The sequence below is a fragment of the Pundamilia nyererei genome, unplaced genomic scaffold (genome assembly GCF_000239375.1).
Source record: "Pundamilia nyererei isolate P.nyererei 1_Seehausen unplaced genomic scaffold, PunNye1.0 scaffold00030, whole genome shotgun sequence".
In the NCBI taxonomy this organism is placed as follows: Eukaryota; Metazoa; Chordata; class Actinopteri; order Cichliformes; family Cichlidae; genus Pundamilia; species Pundamilia nyererei.
Window position 1 is genome coordinate 282,506 of NW_005187431.1, and position 14,879 is coordinate 297,384.

The window sequence follows — 14,879 nt, forward strand, 5'->3', positions numbered from 1 at the left end:
ACACACACACACACACACACACACACACACACACACACACACACACACACACACACACACACACACACAGCAAAGACTCTACTCAAGGTTATCCCAACATTTTTAATGATGATCATCCATCCAGTTCCATTGCCCGCTTCTTTTTTCCTCTTTTTTTTTGACAGACTGTGTTATTCCTGTTTGGAGCAGTGTGGAAAACAAGACAGGAGCAGCACCAAGCGACAGGAGGGCCAATAAAGCTGTCAGCATGTCCACAATGAAATACCTTTATCCAAGACCATGATTTCTTGCTTTCACATTCAGATATTACAATGCAAACTCTGCCCTCTGATCAAACAGACGACTGCTCGCGAGCATATTTGCTCTGCGCTTGCTCAGATCTACGATATACTGCTGCTTGCACAGATTTCCTGTGATCCAGTCTAATCCACCTTCTTGCATGAAAGGTGCTTGTTTGTTTATCAAACTTCTGGGTCCCAGTCACTACCTCTGCTCACTTTGTAAATTTAATAAAGTGACAGCCAGCTTAAGGGAAAAATAAATCAGCCAGCCTGCGAGTCAGTTCATTGTTTTATTCATTTGTCACTAGCAGTCTTGCTCATCTAATGAAAAGCTTGATTTAGTACATACAATAAGCCTACTATAGTGTGTTCTTCTAAATCAGCGGTCCCCAGCCTTTTTTGCGCTATGCACCGGTTTAATGTCAGACAATATTTTCACGGATGTGTCGCGGATAAATACAACAAAATAAAATGATACGACCAAGACAAAAACTGTGGTATTTTGTAAATATAATAATAAACGCGAATTCAGTGTGTAATTGTATAACTTTGTTAACAGCGTCCTCCTGAAATGCGCCAACAACATTGTGAGTAACGTCCTCCTCTCTGCCCCTTAACGCTTAACGTGTAAATATTTATTTCAAAATAAGACAGACAACTACAAACACCAAGTTGACGATAAAAACCATGAAAACCATAAATTTCACACCCAAGCCTCAACTCTTGCGGCCCGGAACCGGTCCATGACCCGGCGGTTGGGGACCGCTCTTCTAAAACATATGGTGCATGCATGTATATAAAATCGTGACTGTACAAAAGGAAGGCACAAATTTCTAAGTCAGAAAATATCTGAAAATATCTGTTCCTAAAGGACTCTCACAGAAGTAGAGCACATGTACTCATAAATGGGGGAAAGGACAATGTCATTGGTCAACACCATATCTAAGACTTGAAAGGACAGTAGATGTAAGTAGGAAATGTGAGAACAAAGAGCTGGGGAACGGCATACGGCGAACTGTCTCCTTTTTGGAATCCCCACCACCACCACCGCAGGGTTATCAGCTCATACATAAAGATGCATGAGCAGGACTGGAGGTCCAAGAGCAAGTGAACAAAAGAAACTCGGGTGCAAGGATGGAAATGTTTGCAAGCATTTGAGTTCAGAAGACTATTAAACTGAGTGCAGACGTTTAAGGGAGAGCATTGTCTGAACAGGAAACGTACAAATGATGCTCTTAAACTGAATGACCGCACGCTTGATATTAAAATAACCTCAGTCACAAGAAAATTGTTAGATTCTACCCAATCTTGTTGAACTGCTTCTCTGGGATTTTTCAAGCTGCAAGAATACGTTTTTACAGACACACTACAGCAAAGAAACAAAACAACAAAACGGGACGTGGTAAAAATGACTCACCCCAGCCCAGGAGGTAGTACCAGTGCAGGTGCTGCTCCTCTGCAAACACCGCCACCACGATGAGCGTGTGCAGGTAGATGCCTTCACAGAGCATCCAGAAGTAATTACAGCCCAACATGTACATGTGAAAGAACTGCAACACCTTACAGCCAACCTACAGGGAGAACAAAATCAATCATATCAACCTTTTTCCTGCTTTGCAGTCTTTTTTTTGAATGAGATGATCCAGTTGAAACAGTCGTGACATCATCTCAGCAGGAGACATAAAAAAGATTTAATGGGATGTTTCAGCACTCGTGGCACAAAATCATTAGCCAGTATTATTCTTTTTCATACTGAGAGGATGTTTATTCATTTACCCCCGTTGGTGGTGGGTTAAGTTGGGAATCATGATTTCTCTTTGTATTTGGAGCCCTCTTTGATTGTGTTCGTCTCACAAAGCAGTGGGATCAAAGCCCCGCTCCACATTAGTGTTTTATAAAGAGCTGTGCAATTTTCTATTTATGCATCCACCATAAAGCGACATCATGTCTCGTTATTTTTTCAGTTCCTTTTATTGAGAATTGAGACGTTATGATAAGAGATGATGACTTGATGACACATTCTTGGTATGTCCGTTTAAAAAAAGAAACAAAACAGTTGATTAATGCCATAATTATCAAGAGTATCTGGTGCAGTGCCATCAGTTATAATTCCTCTAATTAATGCCAGACAGGCACCAATAAACCTGCCTGTGTTCAGAATCTACTAAAAAAAGAAAAGAAAAAAATCTCACAAACTTTTCTCCTAAAATAAGTTAACTTCCACAACATTTGTCATTACCGAATCTCAGGAGATTCGTTAAGGAAGCATGTTTTTGGATGGGAATCTCTGCCAGTCACATCAGCTTTCATGGCTTTTCCCCACTCATCCAAACACAGATTGCTTCCACTTCCCTTGCGCCCAAGTTTGGATTATGTGGTTCTAGCAAAAGCCAAAATGGCACCAATTGTGCATTCATCCAGAGGGTAATGGGTAATTTCACAAATTGCAACTACCAATGCAATATATTAGTGCTTCTCTACAGTCTAAGATACTATTTATAAAAACTATTGAGCATCTACCTATTTTCTTCCACTTATCCTATTCTGTGCTGTTTGGGGGAGAGAGTGGGGGTCCTTTATGGGTTTATGGGTTCAGTCACTCATTTCATATGGCATAAAAATGTCTTTTTTCTTCACATTCATGCTTCTTAAAGCAGGATTATCAGCGGTATGCTCCCTGACTAACAACTTGTGATTGACAAGTCATTAGCCAATGAGTGAACAGTTTTACGGTCAGACCCACCGCTCCTTGTCACATCTATTTTGTAAAAATGTATTTATACAGTTTTAACAGCAAGAAACTAGTCACAAAGTGCTTTACAGAGACACCAAAAACAAGCTCCAAATGAAGACACAAGAACCAACAAAAACAGATGAGTTTTAAACTGTTTTTTTAAAGGATGCCACAAAGTCAAGGGTGCGAAGAGAGGGTGGTGAGCTGTTCCACAGTTTTGGTGTGGTAACGTTGGGAATACACAGTCTCCCCACTTGTTTCCAGACAAATACGTGGAATCACAAGAAGACCTCCATCTGCAGGCCTAAGGATCCAGCTTGGAGAATTGGGGTGAAGCACACTGATGATAATTGAGGGCTTCACCTCATAAAGAACCAAGATTTTAAACTGATACCTAAACCTAACTGGAAAGGAAAATAGCATTTTCTCACAAAGCCCCTTGAACATGGAATAATTAACAGACTGACCCAAGTTTAAACAGGCCTCCATCTGTCGGTGAATTTAAAAACATGATAATGAATGCAGTGAAGGAGACCTGTGGATGTGTCTTATAAAAATCCAGTTAAAATTTTAATTTTAATGTGTATTGTTTGTGTCTTTTGTAAAAGAGACTGTGATCTCAGTGGGACGTTATGGTATAATAAAGGTAATAATAATAAGAATAATAATTAATGAGAGTGAGTTAAAAACTTTTTGTCTTTTTTACATCTTGGAGCGGATTAATATTTCCTTTAGACAACAAGAAAATAGAGAATTACAATAGTAATAAAGCTGACAAAAGCAAAAACACTAATCTCGAGGCTTAAAGCAGGAAACCACCGTATCTATTAGGGGTGCAACGATACTCGTATCGATATTGAACCGTTCGATACAGTGCTTTCGGTTCGGTACGCATATGTATCGAACAATACAACATTTTTAATTTATTTTATCAACTTTTCTTCTGACGATGCTGTCTGTGTTGAGCGCTCAGTGGATCTGCGCTCGACAGTGCAGCCTAGGCGGAGTAGTCGAACGCAGATTCACTGAGCGCAGGGCAAGCTAGCGAGACATAAGTTAAGCTCTTGTTGCAAAATGGTAAATTGAACCTCCCCCACCCTCATTCAGATCTGGCGTTTGGAACTATTTTGGTTTTCATGTGACGTATGACCCTGAAGGTAAGTGCGTCATGGACAAAAGTAAAACAGTATGTCGGATGTGCCACGCAATGCTCAATTACATTGGTAGGAACTACTGCATTAGCGCAGTTAGCTCGTTAACGTGTTGGCCGTCCAGCCCCACACACGGGGCGATCTGTGGTAGCTCGTTAACAGAGATTTGCCGTGTTATGGCGTTAAAATAATTTCAATGAGATTAACGCCGACAGCACTAGTGGGAACACAACGAATATGACTGCACATTTACTCTGACATCATTCTAGTGCAAAGACAAGTGGAAGCAGACAAAAACAACAAGCACACATGCTACAAACTTTACCCGAGTCATTTAGACAGCTGTTAGCACATGATTCTCCTTATGGGGACCTGATATGTTTAATATGCTGCTGAGAATATAGCCCAGAAGAAGCGTATAGTATAGCTTTTATTTTGGAAAGAGCCATTTCTCTGTAATAAACTCTCTTTTCCAAAGATGAGTGATTCCTCAATCAGATTAATTTTTTTATTAATTACTTTGTTGTTTCAGCAACATTAAATTTAAAAACTGTACTTTTGAATTAAAATATATATTTATAATTTTAATAAATGACAAATTAAAAAGGCATGAACATTTTTTTGTATCGAAAAAGTATCGAACCGTGAATTTTGTGTATCGTTGCACCCCTAGTATCTATGTCCACCTCTTATGCTGTCCATGACTTGAATATGTATGTGCGATCTCTAACTGCAAACAAACAGGGATGAAGACAGATGTTTAATAAAAAGTTGTTTTTCACTGTGTAATAATTACAGTTGCAGATTGTTTCAAATTAATCAGCCAGACGATTGCTCTGCTCTTCAGGCCACTTGCTGAAGCGTTTCTTGAGCTGTTGCTCATTACCGCTATCACACTCACCTCTGTAAATTATATAAAAAGGTTGGTTGGTTATCACTCGCATCAGCAAAGCTGTGTTTTCATTATGCTCTCATATCCTGAAATCCCTAAAAGATTTGTATGGAAAAACCTAGACAGATGAATTCCTTCCTAGGAATATATATTTATTTTAATATTCACATTGGGGTTTCTGGTTTGTAGTCCTGCGGTGAAAGAGCATGTGTGCAGCCGCAGTATAATTCAGAGATGCTGGCATTGCTATTAACTGCTCTCTGAGGTCCTCTTAGCTCAAAACACACAACAGTTGTTCACTTTGAAACTCTTCGCCATATTTTTTCTCCCTTCCTTTCATACGTTTCCCTTTCCACTTCACTATAACAGACAGCCGCTGCTGTCAGTATCTGCGAGTTAAGGGCGCATAGTTTTCACTAATTCAGGTCTGCAGTTAACCAAGGTTTGTCTTAAGTTACTAACAATGTTCTGGTTAACAAATCAAGCTGCTATAGATCATGTACGTGTTTGTCATGTTTTCAGCCTCCTCCTTGGTTTGACATAAGCTTTGGGGATTCACTCCCACATAATGCTGGCAGGCCAAACCAGACTCTATTACCACTCCAGAGAGACAACAAAGAGCTTGTTTTCTCCTAGAGTGCAAATCTCTACTGCAATCCACCGTTCCTAAATCACCAGCACTGAAAACATGCTCATAAGTTTCACTCTGGCATCAGTAAATTTCAGAAATGTTTCCTCACAGACGCGCACGGGTCCCAACCAGAGGCGCTTGTGCGCTCTCTGTCTGCTCCCGCCTCGAGAACCAAGGCCACGGTAACTAATTTTATTTTGACATGCTGCAGCAAGTTAGCACAACTTGACCGTACTACATCAGAAAGTAACAGATTCAACACAAACCTTTTGACAAATGATGACAAGGGGGAGATTTGAAAGGGGGCCACCGCACAAATACACGTTTCCTCACGTTGATTATGACGGCTGTCATTTCTGTCTGCATCTTGGATACGTTCAGCTCAGCCTGAGCCAGACAGATTCATTGAACGGGGGGAAAGCAGGACTTAGAAACAAACTAAAACCCAGCTGAAGCCTCTGCTGCGTCCTTGATGTTTCCAGTGCTTTGTCAGGCAAGCGATACTCCAGCTGAAAGCAGGATATGGCTGATGCGATTGTGCGCAATGCGAGCCAAACTCTACAGTCCTATCTGCTGGGTTTTTTGCTGTATGGCACTTTGATCATCTAAAGTTCTTTTTTAAAATTATTTAAGACCGTTTTAAAAATATTACAGATTGCAAGGAGGGTGTTTATTTTTACAATCTTTTGTACGTTTTTTAAACAACATGTTGTCAGTATTTATTGACTTGGAGGGACTGAATGCGTTTGATTTTATGTGGCAGTAAAACAAAAAATATGATCCTTTTCTGGAGTTACTGAATCTCTGCAACAACAGCTTTTAAGAAGCAGCAAGCAGCAGCTTAACAAGCGTTTGTTATTTTGATTTCCACAAGTAACATACAAATTTATGCTCAGTCCTGATATCAAGGCATTCCCACAAGACAGATTTATTACCTCTACCTAAGCTGACCTCAGAATTTCAAACAATTCACAAAAGGCAAAAAGTTAAATGGAATAAAAAGAGAATCTAAGGCACTTGGAAAGAAAAGCAACTAGATTTCTTCTTGAAGACATTTCAGCTCTCATCTGAGAAGCTTCTGAAGAAGTGAAACGTCTTCAAGAAACTTAAAGAAGTCCAGTCACTTTTTTTTCCAAGCTATTTTGGATTCCCACGACCTGGATCACTGAGAACCTACACAGGGATAAAAATAGAGAAACAAAAACTGTACGTTGATTGTGTAGCAATTCCAGGATGTTGCAGAGCAGGATCTGTTTTAGAAAAACTCAACATCAAGAAACAGACCAGATCTCACTTTGTGTGTCCTGCACATCAACTACAATTAAAATAAAAAAAATGCTACCACAGTGTTCACATTTTTATTTGGCTTTGCATAAATTGAATGAAACTATAGATTATTATAAATGAATGAATTATAATTATATACATTATTATAATTGTAAACTAATTACTTAATAATTATATAATTTATAACATATGAATATGCTATAAATTAAATACAAATACATACATTTGCATGTTTTGTAACCAACTTGTCCCTCCTGCATGGTGTTTTTTTTTTCCTTTTCCTAACAAGCACTAGTGTCTTATAGTTCAGGTTTGTCAGTGGGTCAGTCAGCCATGTGATCTTGGTTATATGGACAATGAAATACATGGAAAACAAAAATCTAATAATGCTATATAAAGTATTCAAAAGTATTTTTCGATTATAGCTAAAGACTTATTATTATTATCTTAACACGCTAAACTAAAGACAGTGCAGTCAATGTTAAATCTAGCAGGAGGGGCCTAGCACTGGAACTGAGGATTTGAGTGTGCTACCGTTAGCATTTAGCAAATGTCACGTAGCTGCTTCCAGGACCTCCAGATGTCCTAATTCACAAGAATCAGTTTATTTAAAAGTACTTAGCACTTACTGAACTGAAGCGTGTCCAAAAAATATTGAATGAGCCGCTGGTTACAGGAACTGAAATTGTTTTCCTTGAGTTAGAGCCATTCACTGTGACTCTGGGTTGATGTTCACTGTGCAGTGCATTCATACTGTACATAAATGATTTTCCATCATGGTCCTTACGTCATAGATTCGTTAATAGAATTATATCTTTAAGCATGTTGGCATTATGTAGTTTTGAAATTGGGGTGGATCTGAGTCTGCACTGGTAGAGCACACAGTAGCAGCCTGTAAACCAAGGTAGGCACACCATAAAGCTTAACCTGCTTTATCATTCTTTTTTACTCGAATGGGAGCACGATTTACAAAGGGAACACCATGCTGATTTAAATAAGAATTGAGAATAGTGATCATGACCATAAACTCATCAGGGAAACTTTTCATTTGCAGTCATAAGTCAAGTGAGCAACAGGGGCGTTTCCAATAAACTTCTGCACAGTCTGCAACCAGAGGAGTCCCTGCATTAAGACATAAGACAGGCTTTCCCTTCCCTTTTCAGACTGAAAGAGTAAATGATTCACTTTACAGGTAGAGTTCAGGTAATAAATGTGTCACTGTTACAGGTTGTTGGTCATCAAAGTTGAAGCCTGGGAAATCATGACCCTCTCATGCAAACCACTCTAATAGTCACTCTTTTATGATTTTGTGTGTTGGGGAAATCTTTTGAAATAAATGTTGAAGGTGTTCAGGTGACTTTGTGCTGTAAGTATAGCTATCTGAGGAATAAGGTCCTGTCATACAGGTTTAGAGACCAGTTGGCAACCTGGGGCAACCTCCGGTCATTAGGGGAAAAGTGAATTATAAAACCAGTTGGTTGCTGGCCATCGCCTGATGAACTCAGTCGCAAAGAAGGTGCTGCACCAAAAACCTTGTCATTGCTTTGGTCACTAGCAGGTGACAGCTACCAGTAGTTTACATGGAAGTCGCGGTAAATACATAAGAGAGGATCTACTCACCGGATTTCTGGCCACCACTTCAGGATTGTTGACAACGGCAATGAGGTGGATGAGGGTAAGGGCAGAATTGAGCACGAAGGAGCAGAAGAGGTTCTTGTGGAGGGTGATCCTTTGGCAGCTCAGACTCCTGCGTGCAAGGATTAATTAAAATGCTGATAATACTGTTCACAAATGTGGAATAAAACCTTTTCAGTCACACACAACATCAAAGAACACAAAAACTTGGTGCAACCGATGACACGCACAGGAAAGAGAAGTGACTAGCAGGCTGATAGTTTAATGAGATGTGAAGTGTCACATAATTGTTATCTTTCATCTCAAACGGATTTTTTTTTTGCAGCTGTCAAAGAAAAAAAAGTGTGGATCAATGAGCTGGATTGTCTCTAAATGGCCTGAACAAGCTAGAAGTGCTGTTAAATAATGCATAATGGATCCCAAGGGTGCATTCACATTAGCTTGACTGGCCACTCAGGATTAATAGCGTAATAAAATGCATTACGGGCAAAGTGAAAACAACTATTAGAATCAAAGTCACTCATATCAGTATTATTATTATTGCTTTTGATGGGGTTTTTTTCTTGACAGCAATCAAACAGACTGCATTTCAGAGCTGAATGGAGTCCTGTAGCAAATTGCTTTTTTACAGAACATACCCTCCATTAAATACCCATTTTACAGTTAAATAAGTTGTATCCATATACCTCTCATGGCCAATTTTATCTTTGATGACTCATAAATCCCCCTGAGACCAATGAAAGCACTAAATGTCCTGAAAAATAGCATAGGGCAGCACATTTTCACAGCGGCCATGTAAAAATATTCAGGCATTTTTCTTTCTCCAGTTCCTGACAAAAAAGGAAATGTAGGAATTGTTCATTATTTATGTAAGTTTTATTTATACAGTACAGCCCATTTCATTACACGTAAACCCAATTTTCTTCCCATAAAATTTTTTTTTAAAAACGATGTAGTTTATATAGGGAGGACTTATCAAAAATGGGGCCATGGCAGCATCGTTCAACTGTAACAGGTCCCAATGTATCTGTCAGAATTTCCACCAGCCCCCATTTTTCCACAGAAAACTGGAGTATTTTTATCTGGGAATCCTGACAGCGTTGATGTAGAGTTGTAAATAACAGAGTAGCGACTATACAGCATCACATACCACTGTGAGCTTCACATCTGGATCTTATAATACAAAATCCAGTAATTTAAATGTTTTGGCAGTGAATATATTAAGTAATGGCTGCAAAGAGAGGAAAAAAAAGATAAGACGGTTTCAGCCAAACACCTTGTTATTTTATTGAAATCTTAATTTGTTAGGACTTTAATCTCGATGAACCTTGACTGGCCACTGAATTGCTCTGCAGCTGAAGAGTTTGACTCTCGGTGGGTCAGCGGGTTTTGTGATTATGCACCTGCCCCAAACTCAGCCTCTAGATTTATGAGTGCGTATAAAACTTTGCTGCACAATAACGGTCTCTTACAAGAACTGTTCTGGATAACAGCTGTGTTTAGGAGGTCAGCAGACTTCAGCACATCAAAATTTATAACTGCAACAATCGCCAACCACAGGGCCAACAAGCCAGTGTTTCTAAATATTGTTTCAGAATGTAAAAAGCGTCTTTTTTTTATTTGTCGCTGCTTCAGTTAAATGGAAAGCCTCAGTTCTTTTGAAATAACACTGATAAGCTCCTCACTTCCCAGAGAAACGTAAAGTTTCACAACTATTTTGTGGCACAATCATTAAAATATTATAGATTATTCACTGAATATTCAATTTCTTTCCCGCTAATCTGGTTTGTTATTCTTAACTCTTATCTAATTGAATTTCAGCTGAAGCACACTGCTTAACTTTGTATTCTCTTCCGCTGGGATTAAGCATCCGTATGGATGAACATCTATAATGAGCAATAAACTCAGGTGCAAAGCACCAACACATTCTGCTCAGAATTTTAACTATGCGCAAAAATCTGAAGATGTGTGAGAAAGTAAAGAAATTATTTACATATTCTAGAAGTAACCTTAATGACTCAGACAAACTAAGAAATAGGACAACTTAGTAGACTAGTATCACTTTACCTTACAATATAAATCCACATGAGGCTATAAAAATAAAACTGAATTGAATTGAAATATTGGTTTTCTGGTGATTGCAAAGACATTTTTTAGGCCAGAAACAAGCTGCAAATAGTTGCACTGACCAACTAGTTGTCTAGAGGCTGAGACTCTCAACCCCTGGGCAACCACCTTGGATCACAATGGGATTGCCAGAGTCATCAGGGTTGCCAGGTCTCCTGGTGGGAGTCTGACTCAGACCAAGTGCAACACTCTCAGATTGGTGAGTTGCTGCAAAAAAATGCTGATTTAAAAACACAGACAGATTGCCAACATGTCGTAATGAGTCTGAGTCAGTCTGTGCTGAGGAGTGCAACTCATCTGTGACATCTGTGTGTCTTTGCTATCCAGCTGCCAGTTGTTTTTATTCGGGTTATGTTCCTATGTAGATCCTGAGTGACGGCATCATTTTGCTGTTAAATCACCATCCTGTAGCAACTATGTCCCTAATCTGTTTCAGATTTATGAGGTTCTGGGTGGACCCTTAAGTAGCTAATGTAAATTTACAATTTCTGCCAGTTTATCACAGTGAATCACCATATTATCCCAAACAAATTGCATTTAATTGCCAATTTGACGCTACTCAATCACAAACTGATAGCATACTGACTCTGTTTTAATGCCACTTTATCAACATTTTGATGCAGCAAAGTCCCTTTGAAGATGGCAACTGACTGTGAGTGGTCCTCAAAGACAACAAGTTCATTATAGATAGTTCTAATAATTGTGGTTATGACACATCTCCAGCCACTGTTTTTCCTAGTATGACTATAGTGTAAGAGAAACTGCAGTGTTAATTGATACTTTGCATTAATTTATGACAGGGAATAATATTTTTATTACAGTCTGTCTCATATTTTGCTGACTCCAAATAAGGCAAAGACAAGAATCGTGCTAATAATGAGTAAGGACAACATCACTGTGCCTGTCAGATCATGTCAGGTAAAGATGATGAGTCATTAAGGATGACAACACCACCTATTAATCATCATTGCGTCATCAAACTACAGTTGCATTCTCACAGCGCTGCAGTCTCACATGTAGGAAAGATTCATCACATTGAATCTTTTACCTGAAGTAGAAGAAGATGGCCAGAGAAATAAGCAGGGAGGCTATGGATAAAGCATGGCCCACGATGGCCATGTAAAACAGGATGTAGGCGGACTGTAAAGCAAAACAAAAAAACACAAAGATAGAGATACTGTGTATTACCAGACAAAAAGAACATGTTTTGTTATCGACAAGCTAACTTTCAGGTCTACCACAAAATTCAGCTGAATTAATTTGATGGTTTTTACTTTTAGGACAAAACGCTCAACAAGAAATGTTGTTGCACTTTCACAATCCTGAACCCGATTTCCAATACTGATATTTTCAATGATAACTTTAGTTAGTTTGAGTAAAAAGGTAAACAGGAGAAGGAAAACCATTCTCGTTATTTTCTAAACTAATGCTGTTAGCTTTGAAGTTTATTCATGTTTATTCATTATAACTTTCTCACACAGGCTTAGAGATGGGTTAGCAACTGCCTGCCAATCACTTGCCTATAAGTGAATATTCCCCAAATAGCTGGCAATCGGTTTTCGGTGGTTGTTTTCTGTTGCTAAGTGAAAGTAGTCTCAAAGGGATCCCTTGTAATTGCTTTGGTCACTAGAAGACTGCAACAGCTGCCTGTCGTTTGTAGGTAAGACTCTGGGGCAGCAAACTCTTTGCAAGCGATTTCACACCGCAGCCTCCAGTAACCACCTTCCAACTAGTCGGGGAACGCCTAGTGACCAAATTTGAGAGGGCGCAATCTACTTCTCCGAGAAGTCAGAAGTTAATCAAGCATAACGTTCAATATGTTTGTGTTCAGGAATGCAAGTAAATAAATGAAATTTGGCACCTTAATCTAAAAATAATAATGTGCTTTACTATTTAGTCTGCTTTTTTGTAAAACAATAATTATATTTTAGCATTTGCAGCATAATTTCAATTAAGGAGCTTACGTATACTGGTGGATTAGCAATTACCAAAGCATAAAAATGACTTTCTAATTACTAGTCATCTTAATTTAGGGCAGCTAATACATAGACCTTACATTGGGTCTGATACATTTGTTAAGCGCCGTGTAGGAAGAGGTAACTTTACACCATTCGATTCCATGTGTTCCCAGTGAGGATTATAATTTGTCAAACAATAAAACATAATGGACCACAGCTGTGCAGCCCAATCGAACAACAATAAATTTGAACATTTTAACCCCCCTGTGATCAAACACACATGTAACAGAGATAAACAAAACCTGACTTTTCTACTTTTCCCACAAATATGAATCTTTAAAAAAAAAATTCAAGTAAGAAATTAACTGGAGCTGACAGAGGAATGTTTGAATCAAGATAAAATATTATTTGAATGACCGAAGCAGGTAGAGGTATCAATCAGTCAGTTATGATTAGTGCTGCAAACATTTTCTATCTCTGGCACAATTTAATCCCCAGGTCTAACTCTAACACCATGCTGATGAGATTCTGTTCACTGTACAGCCAAAATATCCATTAGTAAACAAAACAAATTGCAATGACAACAAAATTGAAACGGCTTTTGGGAGATTATGAATGATCAAGGTCAACAAATCCAGAAAGATTCCAGATCCAAATTTAAAGCCAGCTGCTGAACATTTTTGCGCAAACACAAATGGTTTGGCATAAGAGTTGATAATAACATGCTTGCCCATAAAAGAGGCACAGTCACTACTAATTAAAACATTTCCAAAATGTTTTACTAAAGTTCAAACAGTCCATCTGGGTGTTTGTATTCCCAGTGAGAGTTCGGTGATGCTCTGGTCTGGTTTTCATGTGGAAAATGTTGTTAAAGGCTTCATTTTGTAGCCGTGGGCTGTTGGTGATGAGAAGGTTGTTAATATGTGAAGATGTCGTCGTAACACTATTACTAAGGAGACTTCCTGTGACTGTATAGCCTGTGGCACAGGCTATTGGGAAGCATTTATTAGAAGCAAGCTTCCAATAAATGCAAACTCTGTTTGTTCAGTCAAACAAAACCTACTTTGTCTGGACTTGGCCCCATGAGATAAGACCATTAAATGTACAAATTCTAACTGTAAGCAGGTAATAATGTAATTTTAAGCCTTCCTGCCTGTCATGTAAACAAATGCATCAAACTCATGCGTGGTCTGAAATGTCAGTTATGCTATTTTAGATCAGTATCACACCAGTATGGGAGAGTTATGAATCTTGGTAGTGCAGAGCCCCTGGCACAAAGGAAACTATTATGCTGACCCATCACACTGTGGCCACAATGCAGCAGATTAATGATAGCAGAATAGTTTAAAATTTGAAATAAATTACCTTCAGCTTGGCATTGGTGTTTTCATTGCAGAGTGTGTAGTTAGACCAAGTTCTGTTGGTGTCCGGGTGACGAAACCACTGCCCGTCCTCTCCACAATACTTTGTTGCTTTTTCTGAACATATCGGTCATGAACTAAGTTAATCGCTTCAAATCAAAAGAACTTGAAAGAAGCTCAATGCTTCAGTCTCGCTGCTTACCCGTAGGGTCGAAGTCATGAAAATAATTAGGGCAGTTTTGGAAAGTGTAAGTTCCCGCTGGAGTGTCGTCCCAGCACAGCCAGCCATCCCAGTTGCGACTGCAGTACAAACCTATAACATCGACGCAGTGTGATGACACTTAAACATTAAGAGGGGAGTAGAGAACCCCAGATTTTCATTTCATTTGATATTCTTGTTACCTGATTTGTTATAAGGCGGATCTCGATTCATTTTCTCGAAGCATTTGTACTGGTTGTCGAGGATTTTTTTCCTCACTATTTCCTGCTGCTCCCGATTAGCCGTGGGACTGACCGTGGCCTCGTCGGCACCGTTGACCTCAGTGTCCCTGGAAAACTGGGCGGCTGCCTTGATTTTAGTGAAGTTTAATATCACACATACACACACAGAGTCATGCTCAGTTAAACTAAACAATGACCAAGGAGAAAAACGGTATGGAATAATTGCACATTATTGTTACATTACCTTTAACTGGTCTTTAGTGTTGATGGCACAGAGTGTATAGTTGGTCCATGTCTTGTTGCTCTCTGGGTGGCGAAACCACTGCCCATCCTCTCTGCAGTACCTGGATGCCCTTTCTAAAAAGAATGCTTATGTATAAA

General features: G+C 39.0%; 1 protein-coding gene across 1 annotated transcript in view; it reads right to left on the reverse strand.

The window, feature by feature from the left end:
* Window positions 1–14,879, reverse strand: part of calcr (calcitonin receptor) — a 60,656-nt gene that overhangs the window by 9,500 nt on the left and 36,277 nt on the right. The window contains exons 11-17 of the mRNA XM_005728725.1: window positions 14,743–14,860; window positions 14,460–14,625; window positions 14,260–14,370; window positions 14,062–14,174; window positions 11,787–11,878; window positions 8,597–8,723; window positions 1,699–1,852 (exon numbers count right to left, since the gene is read on the reverse strand). Coding sequence (XP_005728782.1) covers window positions 1,699–1,852; window positions 8,597–8,723; window positions 11,787–11,878; window positions 14,062–14,174; window positions 14,260–14,370; window positions 14,460–14,625; window positions 14,743–14,860 — 881 coding nt within the window. The remainder of the gene's footprint in view (window positions 1–1,698; window positions 1,853–8,596; window positions 8,724–11,786; window positions 11,879–14,061; window positions 14,175–14,259; window positions 14,371–14,459; window positions 14,626–14,742; window positions 14,861–14,879) is intronic.